The sequence below is a fragment of the Pleuronectes platessa genome, chromosome 6 (genome assembly GCF_947347685.1).
Source record: "Pleuronectes platessa chromosome 6, fPlePla1.1, whole genome shotgun sequence".
Lineage (NCBI taxonomy): Eukaryota > Metazoa > Chordata > Actinopteri > Pleuronectiformes > Pleuronectidae > Pleuronectes > Pleuronectes platessa.
The window spans coordinates 15,865,556-15,879,412 of record NC_070631.1 but is presented as its reverse complement, the minus strand read 5'-3'; the positions used below and the strand labels follow the sequence as shown (position 1 = coordinate 15,879,412).

At 45.6% G+C, this 13,857-nt stretch overlaps 1 protein-coding gene across 1 annotated transcript in view; it reads left to right on the top strand.

The window, feature by feature from the left end:
* LOC128442027 (phosphatase and actin regulator 3) overlaps window positions 1-13,584 on the top strand; it is a 30,880-nt gene extending 17,296 nt beyond the window's left edge. Inside the window, exons 2-12 of the mRNA XM_053424195.1 lie at window positions 24-188; window positions 861-1,028; window positions 1,646-1,861; window positions 2,203-2,431; window positions 2,786-3,036; window positions 4,470-4,623; window positions 11,282-11,337; window positions 12,025-12,086; window positions 12,259-12,399; window positions 12,884-12,997; window positions 13,378-13,584. Coding sequence (XP_053280170.1) covers window positions 24-188; window positions 861-1,028; window positions 1,646-1,861; window positions 2,203-2,431; window positions 2,786-3,036; window positions 4,470-4,623; window positions 11,282-11,337; window positions 12,025-12,086; window positions 12,259-12,399; window positions 12,884-12,997; window positions 13,378-13,584 — 1,763 coding nt within the window. The remainder of the gene's footprint in view (window positions 1-23; window positions 189-860; window positions 1,029-1,645; window positions 1,862-2,202; window positions 2,432-2,785; window positions 3,037-4,469; window positions 4,624-11,281; window positions 11,338-12,024; window positions 12,087-12,258; window positions 12,400-12,883; window positions 12,998-13,377) is intronic.
* Window positions 13,585-13,857: the final 273 nt, after the last annotated feature.

Sequence of the window (13,857 nt, the reverse complement as noted above, 5' to 3'; positions counted from 1 at the left end):
TCCATCTCCTGTGTCTCCTGAAGTAGAGGTGCTGGACCAGCAGAGGGTGCTGAGGACGGGTTGCCTGGTGAGCAGCGTCCACACTCCACCCATCCGGCGAAACAGCAAACTGGCCACGCTGGGGCGCATCTTCAAGCCCTGGAAGTGGAGAAAAAAGAAAAACGAGAAGCTCAAGCAGAGTTCCACAGGTACAGGCCGCAGGGCGATGGGTGTGAAGGGGAAGCCGTAGATTGGTTCCATAAACACAAGCACCCACTCACATTACCCAAGCCGTATAATGAATCAGGGAGAGAGAGATAATGAGAGGGTGTGGTACGAACAGCTGAAAGTAATGCCAGGAAGCCTCTGTAATCATCTGGATAAAATGACATTATGTTTGCTGCAAAATAAAAGAGGTTTTACAATGTTTTCAACATGCGGCTGAATTTCCTCACCAGGAAATGGGAAACGATATATATCCTTGAAGTAATACGTTATATTGTGTGAAATAGAAAATAGTAAAATAACAGTAACAACATTATTAACTTTATTCATAACATAACAATGAATTTGCCTGATTTATTTAATAAAGTGCCGAAAGCAAAATGTCACTCAGTGGAGTGCGTAAATTAAAAAACATTTAAATTCACTCTCCTGACCCACATCTTTCCACCGAGTGTGTCAAAGAAATCATAAACCTGCTCACATACAAACAGACACGGGGTGAAAACATAACCCTCTTGGCAGAAGGAACAGAAGCAGGTACAGCATCATACCAGAAACTATTTCTTTCTATCACTGAAGATAAAGGTCACATAATCGTATTTGTCCACAGACATTTGAACTGCTACACACACTTCTCTCCTCTCCTCCTGTCACAGATGTAGCATTATCCAGTGGCCTTCTATGCCACAACCCCAACTCTCCCAGCCGGGGCTGCTGCTCGGAGGGTGCAGTCTTGATCGGAGGATTCGGGGGGTCTATGAACTCAAACTTCGCAGTCAGCAGCGTGGAATACCTGGGTCCTGAGGAGGAGCCCCCCCCTTCAGGTAGGACAGACAATCTGACAGAAGCAACAGAATCATAGGGCTGTTAAAGCAGCAAGTAAGAGATAAGGGTAAATAGATTAGCCGGGGCTGGGTTGGCTCTAGAGCTGATCAATGTGAGACTGTAGAAGATTGCTGTGATCAATTTGATAGAAGTTCGAGTTATGTGCACATAAAGTAACGGAGACATGTTCTACATATGTGCCTGTAGAGGGCAGCAGAGACAGATCAATGAGAATCTCAGCTCTCTCATAGAGGTCTGTACATGTCCACTTTATGTGTATTTGACAAAAATCAATGAATATTATCAATCAATACTTTGTCAGGTAACACTGTAACATGAACAATATTTTATGTGTAAAGTTTCTAAATTACAGGACAGTTTAGTTTGTTGGAACATTTTCAAAACAAACAAAACAACTACTGTTTTAAATGTAAAATATTTTTCCTCACAGGCTTATAATTTCAGTTATTTTCATTTGTATTTTACTTTAATTATGTGCAATTCAACCTCACTGCTGCGTAGAATACTCCTTTATAGCTGCTTCCACCATTAGTGCCATTGTGTTTGCATTCATTTGCAGCAACATGCTTTGTTCTTCTTCATTAATGTCCCCCAGTAGCCGCCCCTCTACAGGACTGTGAACGAGTGGAGGACAATCTACCACCGCCTGAGGACGAGGGAGACGAGAGGGCGCACCCTGCTGGGGATTTACCCGAGGGGCTGCAGGACGTGGGAAACCAGGTGGAAGACAGACCAGAGGAGGAGATTCCACCGGGAACCTCCCCACCACAAGTACCTCCGAAACTGTTGCCTCAGCTGAGTACTGGAGATGGTGAGTTTGAATTATCTAAGCTGAGCCACGTTTTACAGCAGATTGCAAGAAAACCACTTTGCATTTTTCCCTGTGTTCCCATTTCCTCCTCAACATGTTCACATCCTGTCTCAAATTAAACAGTTGTGAAGTCAGGTGGATGCAGAGTCTGAATTCCTCTGAGTGAAAACCTTTACGTGTTTTCCAAACTTCAGCTCAGTGTCTGAAAATAAACTCCGGCCCCTGTGACCTGCACACTGTTTTGCAGGAGAGGAACAGAAAGAGGGGAAGAGATTGAGCTTGTTTACAGTGTTTCTCTCCTCCTCCTCCTCCTCCTCCTCCTCCTCCTCCCTCTCTTTCAGATTCAGGGCCTGCGTCGCTTCCTGCTCACCTGCCAAACTCCTACCTCCCCAAGGAGCCTCCCCCCAGGGCCACAGAAAGCATGGCTTCGATGACCCTGCCTCTACGAGGGTCTCTGGCTAACACCTCAGGGTCACCACATTTAGGCAATATGATTCATCCTCCCATGCCCCCTAGCTCCATTATGGAGGAACTGCAGAGAGCGTTCGCCTCAAAGAACAGGCAGGAAAGGTGAGTCCTCAGTTCGACCCCATCCCTCTGTTTATATGAACCGCCACACTGAGAAATACGGTGACAGTGAAAAGCAAATGAACTGCTTTGTTTAATATCACTTATATCCCTTCCTGATTGGATTCGATGATAATATACAGTACATACTGTATAGTGTGTTAAAGTTAAAGTATACGTGAGTATAGGGTGACTAGAACGAGGCTCACAAATCTCCCCTTTCTAACACTATGACCATTTGTACTGTCCAGGTTTACAAGTAATAATCAATTGCTTTAAATCTAAAATTGTTGAGTCTATATTTAAAATCCAAAAGTTTCGACATCGACAGTGATCCTTCTTTTGTTCTCCCCTCAGCGTCCATGAAGGGTGTGAGCAGGCCTCACCCCCGCGGCTGTGGTGTTCTGACGGCCGGCTCTCTCGCTCCTGCAGCTCTGAGAACCAGCACAAGATCTCTTTTGTGGGCGGCTATGTGGGCGGCGGAAGGTCGGACTGGCCCAGGAAGGAGGCGGAGGAGAACAAGGAGAACATGCGGCTGGACCAGTGCTTCTCCAACACCTCGGGCCTCCCCAACGACCTGGAAGAATGGAACGACTCCGTCATCTCTGGTATGTCGACGAGTGAAAGTGGGATTTTCAGTGCGGCCTCTAAATATTTGGACAATCGCCACTTGTTTCGGCTCAATACGGTACATATGGAATTTAAATTGAAATAATCCCTCCGGGGTTAGAGCGACATTTTATTTGAAAGTAGATAAATCTGTACTATGATGATAGTTTAATCCTGTAATTGTCCTCCTGCGCTGATCTGAAATTGGAAGTACTGTCATAGCCAACATCTTAATTATAGCTTACATCCTGTAATATCGATTCCATCCCGGATTCTAAATACACCCAGATTTTCTGTTGCCTCTCTAAGCTTGTGCACTTTAATCAAATTACCATTTATTTAAGAAGTTGAAACATTTAAAGCTGCACTCATTTATAGTTTAAAAGTAACAATAGGTGAAGTTACTATGTAATGTGAAAGTGGCCGCTCGTAGTTGGGGGGCAGTTTTCAGCTTAACCTGTTGAATTATAGCAGCCTCAATTCAAATAGAATGAAGCCTGGCATCTTACATCAAACCACATGATAATATAAACTTTACCGACAAGCATAGTTTCTCACACTGAGCTCAGAGGGTTAGTTATGCTATGTAAGTTCAGATGTGATGTGAACAACAGCAACCACATAATTCTATTAATACCGCAATTATTGTCAGTTGTGAAATATCCTTGTTGTTCAGGTCTTTGCAAATAAAAGCCCTGACAAATGGGCACTTGGGGGAAAATTTGCAACAGCCACAGGTTTGATTCCGACCCGGCCCTTTGCAGCGTGACCTCCCTGCTCCTTCTGCTAATGTCAGACACATTCCACACACCAAATGTCCAACAAACATCTTCAAAAATAATAAATAAGTGAGTTTGAAGAGCACAACCCTGAGGCCCTATCTTGACAAGTAAAATCGAATCCTGGATCTCTCCATTTGTCCTGATCTGATCCAAAGTATAAAGGCTTCTTCTTTGGATCATGCCCCGCCCCTCCACAAAATTTCCTAGAAATCTGTCCTGTGGTTTCTGGGTAATTCTGCTGAAAGACAGGCAGACACACAGAAACGGAAACACAAGGTTATAAAGGCAGTTCTGTCACAAACTGACAGAGGGAACCTGAGGCGTTTGGGTTCCATGTTGTGACCTATAAATACTGTTTATAATTATTTTTTTTACAAAAAGGGCAACGTGACGTGCAGTGATTTGGATCCTGAGGCTGAGAACCTGCACTTTACCAAAATAATTATTGTTTCATTTGATTTCCAATGTGTTGCAGTAAACAGTACTTCCAAGCTGCTCTACAAGTAATGCTCAGTATGTGAGGAAACACGTTGAGATCAAGCAGCGGGGAACATTTCAGGGATTAAAAGGCTTTACTCATTTACCGTACGCATATTGTTGGGTCCAGAAAAGGGAGAAGATGTGTGTAAATGTGTGTTTGCACGTTGCAGGCACACTTCCTCGCAGGCTGAGGAAGGAGCTGCTGTCTGTAAAGCTACGAAACAGGCCCAGCAAGCAGGAGCTAGAGGACAGGAATATCTTTCCGGTGAGGAGCGACCAGGAGCGGCAGGAAATTCGCATGCAGATTGAAATGAAACTCGCCAAGTAAGTAATGAAATCGTCTTTACATCGTGATCTGTGAGTTGAGGTGATGGCAATGGAAATTACATTAATTTGATGTTGAACGTCAGGCTGGATGATGTATTTTGTCATGTGGTAGAAATATATCGTGATGTTTTATTGACATCGGGGACAGAATTTCTCTTTGTCATTGCTTGGATATTTTTCTGGTTACAATCTCTTCGGATCACACATCTCATCACATAACCCAAATGTGAAAAAACTCCCGATCTCACAATGTTAAAGACATCCTGGATCTACCCCGTTGTCCGGATCCACCCAAAAATGAAATGGGTTCCTTCTTGCCCATATTCACCAATTTGCCTCAGAGGACAAAGTGAGACATTCTCTGTGCTTGTAAGTCCTGAAAAAAAGAACCAAACTATCTTTGTTTACATCCTGTTAATGAATTTAAACATTTGTTCATACAACTTGTGCCATCTACTGACCAGTAGAGGTACCTGCATCTAATCCAGCTGGAGCAGGGGTTACTAACAGGGGGACCGTGGTCCGCGTCCGGACCCAGAAGCCGTCCCGTATGGACCTGAACCTACAGCCCAAACAGAAGGTTATGATTTAAAACCTGACGGGGCGCTTCTATTTGTAACCCGATCAGCTTTTATAGTCTTTACAGTGGTGGTTTAGTGGATGAGGAAACGCACAGACCAATTGCATGCGAGTTAAGCCATCCCAAGTGATACTACTCAGCCAATCAAGTCTGTGCATTCCGGGCGGTTAACATTGCAACTCTACAGTGCAGACAAATGAGAGAGTTAGAGGCAAGTTACACATGACAATCTGGTAGAAAGAAAAAGAAAGATAGCGATACAGGTAGAGAAAACCAAGGGAGAGATACAGGAAACTGAGCCGGAGAAAGGGCGAGAAACAAAGGAGTGAGATGGAGAAAGTGGAGAAACAAAGGAGTGAGACGTAGAAAGTGGAGAAACAGGAGTGAGTTGGAGAAAGTGGAGAAACAGGAGTGAGATGGAGAAAGTGGAGAAACAGGAGTGAGATGCAGGAAGTGGAGAAACAGGAGTGAGATGGAGAAAGTGGAGAAACAGGAATGAGACGGAGAAAGGGAGAGAAACAGACGGAAACAGTGGGGGAGTGGGATATAAGATGGGAAGAAAGTGATTCTCAAACTGTTCAATTGTTAAAATTTGTTGAGATTTATTATCTGTAAAATTGGTGGAGACTTTTGAGTCAAGAAAAATTTATTGAAATTATAGCTTATGCTCCCTTTATTTTATTTTTCACATTTTATTTATCTTCTCTTATTTTGAAATGCAACCTTACTTTTATTTAGTTAATGAGAGAACATTATACATATCTGCACTCACATACATATATGTTCAGTTCTACGTTACGAGAAAATAAATATTTTCAAAAAGTTTTTGAGTCGTACTGAATTAATTTGATTTGACAGTCAAGTAGTGAGTACATGCAGATGTTGATATAACTACTAATTTACTTAAATATATATCACACTAAATAGTCAGACAGGATCTTCCGGACTTTTGCTTCAAGAAATTGTCTCTAACTGGACCTCTTTACATGTTAGTTGAATACCCCTGAGCTAGAGTCTATGAACACAAACACTGAACAGAGTCTTAGAGACGATATAAGAGGTGGAATGGTTTATTTATTTTGGTTTTCTTATGACATCAGATAACAGAACAAGTTTCCCTTTCTTGGCCCATGTCCTTCCACCAAATGTGTAGAAATCTGTTTTTTTTGCGTAATCCTACAAACAAATAAACAAACCATCCAACCAACAAGCAAATAAACAAACATAACCTCCTCAACGCTATTCATGTTGCAACAGTGCCAGCTCATGACAGACCCTGGCAATTCCCTTCTGCAGGAACAGACTGCAGAAAATCCTAAATGACCTGGGTTACATAAAACCCAATGAGGTGAATGGGAGATCAAAAGTGGGATCTAAACAGAGGATCTGATCCTGTTGCACAGACTTGATTTTTGTTGTATAATCACTCAGTGCTCAGAGGAAGCTGTTAGGGAGTGATACTATTCACCCGAGGCCAGTTCCCCACCATGTAAGCCTCTCTGTCATATTCCACCGCCACATGTTACTTCCAGATGTGGTTTGAGAACGAACACTCATCGTCAGTGAGTTCCTGGATGTTTCAAATAGAACATTTAGCCGTAGAGCAACAAGTGCCGACAGCCCCGCCGCTTCCAGGAGATCTCTTTGCACAAAACACCTTGTGCCTCCCTGCCAGGACGTTAATAGAACTGGTATTTGTGATCTAACTGAGAAACGTCCTGACGGCGGCAGGCTCGTGTGCGCATGTATCACAGTTCTTTAGCACCAGCGCATCAAACAGGGGCACACCGCGGCTTTACATAACCCGCCGTGCGAGAATTCACAGCCGAGCGCAGAGTGCCACCCACACTTTCTGGAGATGAGATCTATCGTCTGTCTGTGAGGCGACTAAGAATACCTCCTCCCCCGTCTATTCTTAGATCGACTGGAAGAAAGACGTTTTTATTATAAAAGCAAAAAAACAAAAGCGTCCGCAGGTTAGCTAAGCTCACGGGTTGGGTCAAGCTTGGGATGGAGCATGACTGTGGCTCGGGTACCGGCCAGACGGGGGGTCAGCACTTTGAAGAGGGAGAGGTTCCACTTGTAGCACAGCGGTGAAAGGAGCTGCCTGTTATGCAGAGAGCCGGTTCGGGGCGGCACACGGGTTCGAAAGATGAATATCCGTTTAAATGTCTTTACACGTGTGAAATAAATGAACGGCGTCAGAGGGATCAGGCAGGATTCCTTAAAGCAGCTTTGTGTTGTGTGCTGACGCTGCTGAGAGAGAAAAAAAAAGAACATGACCCGTTGCTCTGCTCCAGGATTTGGAACAGCTGTGATATGAAATGTGATGCAGAGAAAAGCAGCTGTTCTCTTCTGCTGCTAAAGCTAAATGAGATACTTCTCCATCTTCGGCGTCAAGCATGGGAGCAGAGAAAAACGCCTTTTCATTCTACTGTACGATGCACCGGAGGCACACTGCACCATTTGTTTGGGTGGTTGGTGTTGAGGGGGGGTGTGTGCGTGTGTGTGTGGGGGGGGGTCCATGGCTAAATATAGCTCAGAGTGGGGAGGAGGAAAGGCAGACGTAGGCTCATTTCCCCCCTGGGCATGCATACTGGATCCCAAAACAATCCATCACACACTACCCCTGGATTTCTCTTCCATTTTTAGATTCTCTCTTTCTCTTTCTCTTTCTCCTTCTCCGTCCGCTCGCCCGAAGCTTCACAATGAGAGAAACCTGCCGCTGCACCTCGGCTGCTCATCAGGCAGGAGGTAGCATCAGGTCTCACGCCGGGGATAATGGCACCTTGTCTATCCGTTGTGTCAGTGATAGATGACCTTTCTATCTTTAGACTACCCCCCCCCCCCCCCCGCCCGCCTGGCATCTTTTCCTGCCGCCGCACTCTGCTGCTTCTAATCTTAGCGCATGACACTGTTCAATAATGCATCCCCCCCCCCCTCTCTCTCTCTCCAAATGTGTTGTCAGGGAGTTAATCAGCAGAAATAATGTGCGTGTGTTTGTAAGGGGGGGGGGGGGGGGGCTGCCGGCTACTGTACCTGCAAAAATGGAGAAGGCTATTTTGGCCCCTTGTGCATTTGGCAGTGGAGATCAAAGTCTGAAAGCCTCGGTCGCCCACTGCTCTGGTTTCTCTTTCTTTTGTTTGGATTTGTCTCTCCTGCATTGGCTAGCTCGGTGAGATGTTTCTATTGGAACCCATTTGATTGCAGGAGCTCCAGAGTGGCTGATGGAAACCCTGGTGCCAACAGGCGTCAGTGCGTCATAATGATATTCTGGGGATACCTGCCATGGTATCCTGGAGCCGGATGGGGGAGCGTAGTGGGAGAGAAATGGTGCAGTGAGTCAGTTTGTTGTCAGGTGCACTGATACTCCCCATCACATGTAAAAGAAAACGTCTTCTGTCCCCCTGAAAGCACACAGGGCGGTGAACGTGATTCACTGGGCTCACCACGAGCTACAGGAATATTTTAGTGTTGAGATCGAGCTCCGATGGATTCAGCGAGGAGACAAAGACCAAAAAAGAAAAAGGAGGGGGCAGTGGGCGTTTCTAAAAATAGCCTCGGAGTCGCTGCGAAGCACACACAGCTCGGCGTGCAGGAGAGAAATCCCCATCAGCGTGTTGCTAGGGAGAAGCGAGGCGTTTTCTGCAGGAGGACTCCATTGTCTCGAAGATACCAAGCGTTGTTGCCAGGCAACACAGCGAGCGGGTCAATAATACAGTGGTTCTATTCGCTGGGGCTTTGGAAGTGGTTTTTCGGTTTCACCAGTTTCAGAACGTACCAGTGTCTGAGCTGCGGGGAACACACTGGGTCCCTCCGTTGGGTTTGTGCAAAAGTCGTGATTCAGAGAAGGGGGTCTCTGTCGCTTTGCTGCCCCCCCCCCCACAAACACACCTGAGGATGAGATTCTCAGAAATGAGCGGAAGTTAAAAGATAAAGCACAATTCAACAACAAGGCGATTCAAAGTGCTCTACACAAAATATGAAAGGCACCGTGACAAATTGTAAACCCAAGACATCTTATGTGGTAAAGGACGAAGGAAGACGACAACAGAAACACATTATTGAATAGCTCCATATTGATGATGTTTGAAACACAGACAATTCCATGGAAGACTTTCTTTAGCGTCTACGTTTCATTTTCAGTGATATTTCTCAGAAGAGAATCCACAAGAGAAGTCCAACTGTTGAATTTGTCCGTGTGCCGCTCCGGGATTTCTAGTCACACACGTGTTAATTGACGCAGACTAATTGCTGGCCTGTGCTCATACACAGCATCGATCATTAACAGTGACGGTGGTGGGTTAAAAATAACATGGGACACTTCATACTTTTCCGTGACTGCTGCTTTCTTTCATGTGGTGAAAGGGCGACTGAAGTAGAACACATGTACAGAGCCAGCCCGAGCTGAACGCTTATTATTACATAACCCATCATGGTGCCTTCTGCGTGCAGATGGGAGCGCCAGTTGTTTCGCAAATGTGTTAAGCTGGTTCACAACGGGCTTAGATTGTATTAAGGGGGTTAAGTAGACTAGGAGGCCTGTCCACATGAACTATTGTTCAGGAGAACACTGCCATCATTTCCATCGTCATCTCTGTCAGACATGTTCTTTTGCTTAAAATACTTTAAACAGTGATGTACCGCTTCATTTATGTTAGACACCGCCTTTTCTCATGAGAGTTTTACATGTTGTTATTTTGTTGATGTGCTTTGTTACACTCACACATTACACTCTGAGGTTTCTTTGTTTTTTTCCTCCAGTTAAAAGTTTTTTTCCCCCCACATGTCGAGTGTTCTGGGCAGAATATGTGTTAGGCTGTAAAAATGAAATGTGATTGATTGTTTGAAAATGAGCTTTTCAGACAAACTCGCACAGCCGACAGCCGCTTTGTGTCTGGCTCTCAGTGCATGTGACCTCACTTTGACGTTTGTACTGGGCAGAACTATAAAGTGTGCCGGGTGGGCCCAGGTGAGGGGGATAAAGGGGGTCCTGCTGAGCGGCCGCCTCCTGCCCTCTCTGTCCTTTTCCACCTCTGGAGATGTGCTGCGTGGGGGGGGGGGGGGGGGGGGGGGCAAAAGCTGTCTGGAGCTGAGCCCTGTTGTGCAGCTCACATTTATTAATAATTTAAAACATGAATAGTTCACACGCACAGGGGTTTCTTGGAGGGAACAGAAACAAACATCGGATTTCGGAGAGACCTTTCGGACGCCTTGATGGTGAAGGGAACGTGACGGCTCCAGATAAATGGACTGATTCAACACTACTGGTTTCTCTCTGATCCCTGTGGTAAACATATAAGTAGAAATATAAGCACACAGTAAATAGATAGATTGAGCAGAGCAAAATACCATAGAGAGAGTAATGTATGAGTAGAATAGCACCAGATGTAGTCAAATAGCTGCAATCACAGTAAAAATGCCAGCAATCTGACATGAAAAGCGAGTGGTGCATTTTGTGTTTTGGACGAGTTTTATTATGATCAAAATAGATTTCGAGACTGAAATGAGCTGGTGCAGCAGCAACACGGCGGGTGGGACTGTGCCAGTGGCCCAGTGTGTGGACCGGGCGGAGGATGGGGAAGCCTCCAGTGAGTGGGAGTCTCTCGAAGCTCCGCCCTCCACAAATTATGCATGTAGTAACCAGGGAGACTGAGGGAGTCGCGCCCCATCACGACCCAGCTCAGAAGCGCCTATGCTCGGTGGAGGATAGTGGAGACGAGCCGCCGCCGCTGTGGAGAACGACAGCCGAACACGAGCAGCCGAACACGAGCACGTCCTGACATGCAGCATCGGTCCGGCGCACAGTAACCTGGCGGAGGATTCCCGAGAAACACCTCAGAGGAGTCGGAGCTTCTTCTGTGTCCAGATGTGGGGAGCGCCTCTGCCCAAGCACCACAGCCGCGGATCGGATGCGAGATGGAGAAATAGGGGATTCCTGTGGAGGGCGCGCACGGTGAAGAAGAGAGAGCCGGTTTAAGGAGGACAGGAGAGGACAGGAGAGGGCAGGGGAGGGCAGGGGAGGACAGCTTGAGACACAATGGTTCAAAACGTGGTTCTGGTGTTTCTCCGCAGGAGGCTGAGCCAGAGACCGAATGTGGAGGAGCTGGAGAGTCGGAATATCCTCAAACGTGAGTTTTTCTACGCATCTTTTTTTTTCCAAAAGTGAAACCTTTCCGTTTGAATTCTTTTAGAAAAACACACACTCACTTAAGACCATGCATTTTTGATAGCGCAGCCCGGCCCGGTGCATGTTGATTATTCAGGAGCAGGAGAACGCATCACTGCACATCCCCTCCCTCCACTCTGATCCCTGTGGAAGGTGCTGGAGGATGGAGTTGTACACAGGAACTTAAAATTTCCAGATTTTTTAAATCAACATACTTCCTGCACTGCTCCCAGTTGACCACATGCACCTTATATGGATTTATCCATGGTTTCCAATTTATGTAACTGCAATATACATTTTCTATCTGTGCAATGTTAATATCACATATGCTCAATATTGTTTAACTGTTTGTCTGTTTTGTTTTTTTTACATTTGAATTAACTCTATATTCCACAGTCCCTTTGTTTATATTGTATATTTCACCAGTCATTACCTTTAATCTGTTGCTTTATTTCAATGTAGCTTTTTGCTGCTGTAACACAGTAAACTCCCCCACAGTGGGAATAATAAAGGATTATATTATCAGTTTGATTTCAAAATAATCTAAACTCATTAATCATTTAAATTTAATTACTATATCTAATGTTTTTTTAAACAGTCACTTGTTGATGTTTGGATTAATAATTTATTGTTGTCTTGTTTTTTCCAGAGAGAAATGACCAGACAGAGCAGGAGGAGAGGAGGGAGATCAAGCAGCGGCTCAACAGAAAGGTACAAACCGTGTGACTGTGTATTTTATTCCTGATAACTAATCAATACTTATGATAAATGGACATTGTACACGTGCAGCACATGGGGACAGTAGTGTAGTTGAGTCAAAGTTGATAGCAGCATATAATAATAATCCCCCCCCCCCCCCCCCCCGCTTCCTTGTGTGTTCCAGCTCAACCAGCGGCCCACGGTGGACGAGCTGCGAGACAGAAAGATTCTGATCCGCTTCAGCGACTATGTGGAGGTGGCCAAAGCTCAGGACTACGACAGGAGAGCAGACAAGCCCTGGACCCGGCTCTCGGCAGCAGATAAGGTGTGTGTGTGTGTGTGTGTGTGTGTGTGTGTGTGTGTGTGTGTGTGTGTGTTAGAGTAAGCAACAGGCAAGACAACTCATGTTTTATTTATTTTTAAAAACGTATTACCTTCCACTATACGCTTTGATTCATCACCAAAACAGAATTAAGGCCAATATTATTCCAAATATGAACTAAGATCTCGAGTCGAGCATTTTCACTTGCATGACACTCCAAAGACTTGTGGATGTTTTCACTCTCCTGTCACTGCCCCTGATCCTTTTCTTCATAGTGTCTCTTCAAATTTGATATATAACAAATAAAACTCAACTCTCCACTCATGCATGTTGCTGCTAATCCTCTGTCATTTTTTTTTTTTTGTTTCATCACATGGTTTTTCCTCCTGCTGTCATGTTTCTGTTCCCCGAGGTTGCAGCGGCCCGATGGCTTAGGATGCACTTAAGGGATGCACTAATGTTTTTTTCTCCTCTCCCCTCCCCACAGGCAGCAATCCGAAAAGAGCTGAACGAATTCAAAAGCACGGAGATGGAAGTGCACTCCTCGAGCAAACACCTGACGAGGTCAGTGTTCTACGGTGCATGTCTGTGGAATGTGCATGTAAGGCTCTATTCTGGGCAACAGCGGTTCTAAATATAGCCCTCCTCGCTCATCACGAGAGCACCCGGGAGCTAAAGATAGATGGCAGTGCTTGTGGATGCGGGGGAGGGGGAGGTTGTCCTCTGGTGGGCTCGTACAGTCAGCCACAGTGTCCTTGGTCGGGTTTGTTTGGAAAGCAGCGGTCCTCGTTGTGAGTTCTGACGGTGACCCAGAGCGAGGACAGGGGACATGGTATACGTCTGTCCCTTCCACATTAAGTGTCTGTGCTCAAATAGCCCCACAGACCTGATTAATAGCTGCAATTATAACTGGGGGTGATGACAAAGGCACCTTCTGCTGTCACGATACGTTACTGATCCTCTTCACGTTTGTCTCTTCAGGTTCCACCGGCCATGAAAGTGGGGAGTTTCTTCTGTGAAGAAATGCTGAGCGTAGAAATTTTCCTGAGGCTGCTACAAGCTGCTCGGAGGCGGCAGCTCAAAGAGCCTGAAGCTTTTTTCGTCTTCAGCGTGTCTTTAAACAATCTTCCAGCTCCCTCTGACGACCATATCATCCGCCTGAGAGCACGGGTGTGGGAGAAAAGATGACAGCAATGCTAGCGACGGTGGGTCTTGGAGATGACCAGACGTCGCCACATGGAGGCCGACTGGTAGAAGAGGACTTTGGTGGGAGCCTCTGACTCTCAGAGGGAGAGAGGAGGGAAAAAAAACAATCTTGTCATTCAGTCAGTGTTGTTTTTTTTGTACTATTACATGGACTCCTTTGACAAGGCAGCAAGAATCTGTGTAGTGGGAAGAAGTTGTGCATGTGACCAGCTTCACCTTTTCTTAACTGATGAATAATGTGTCACTCGGACTGTG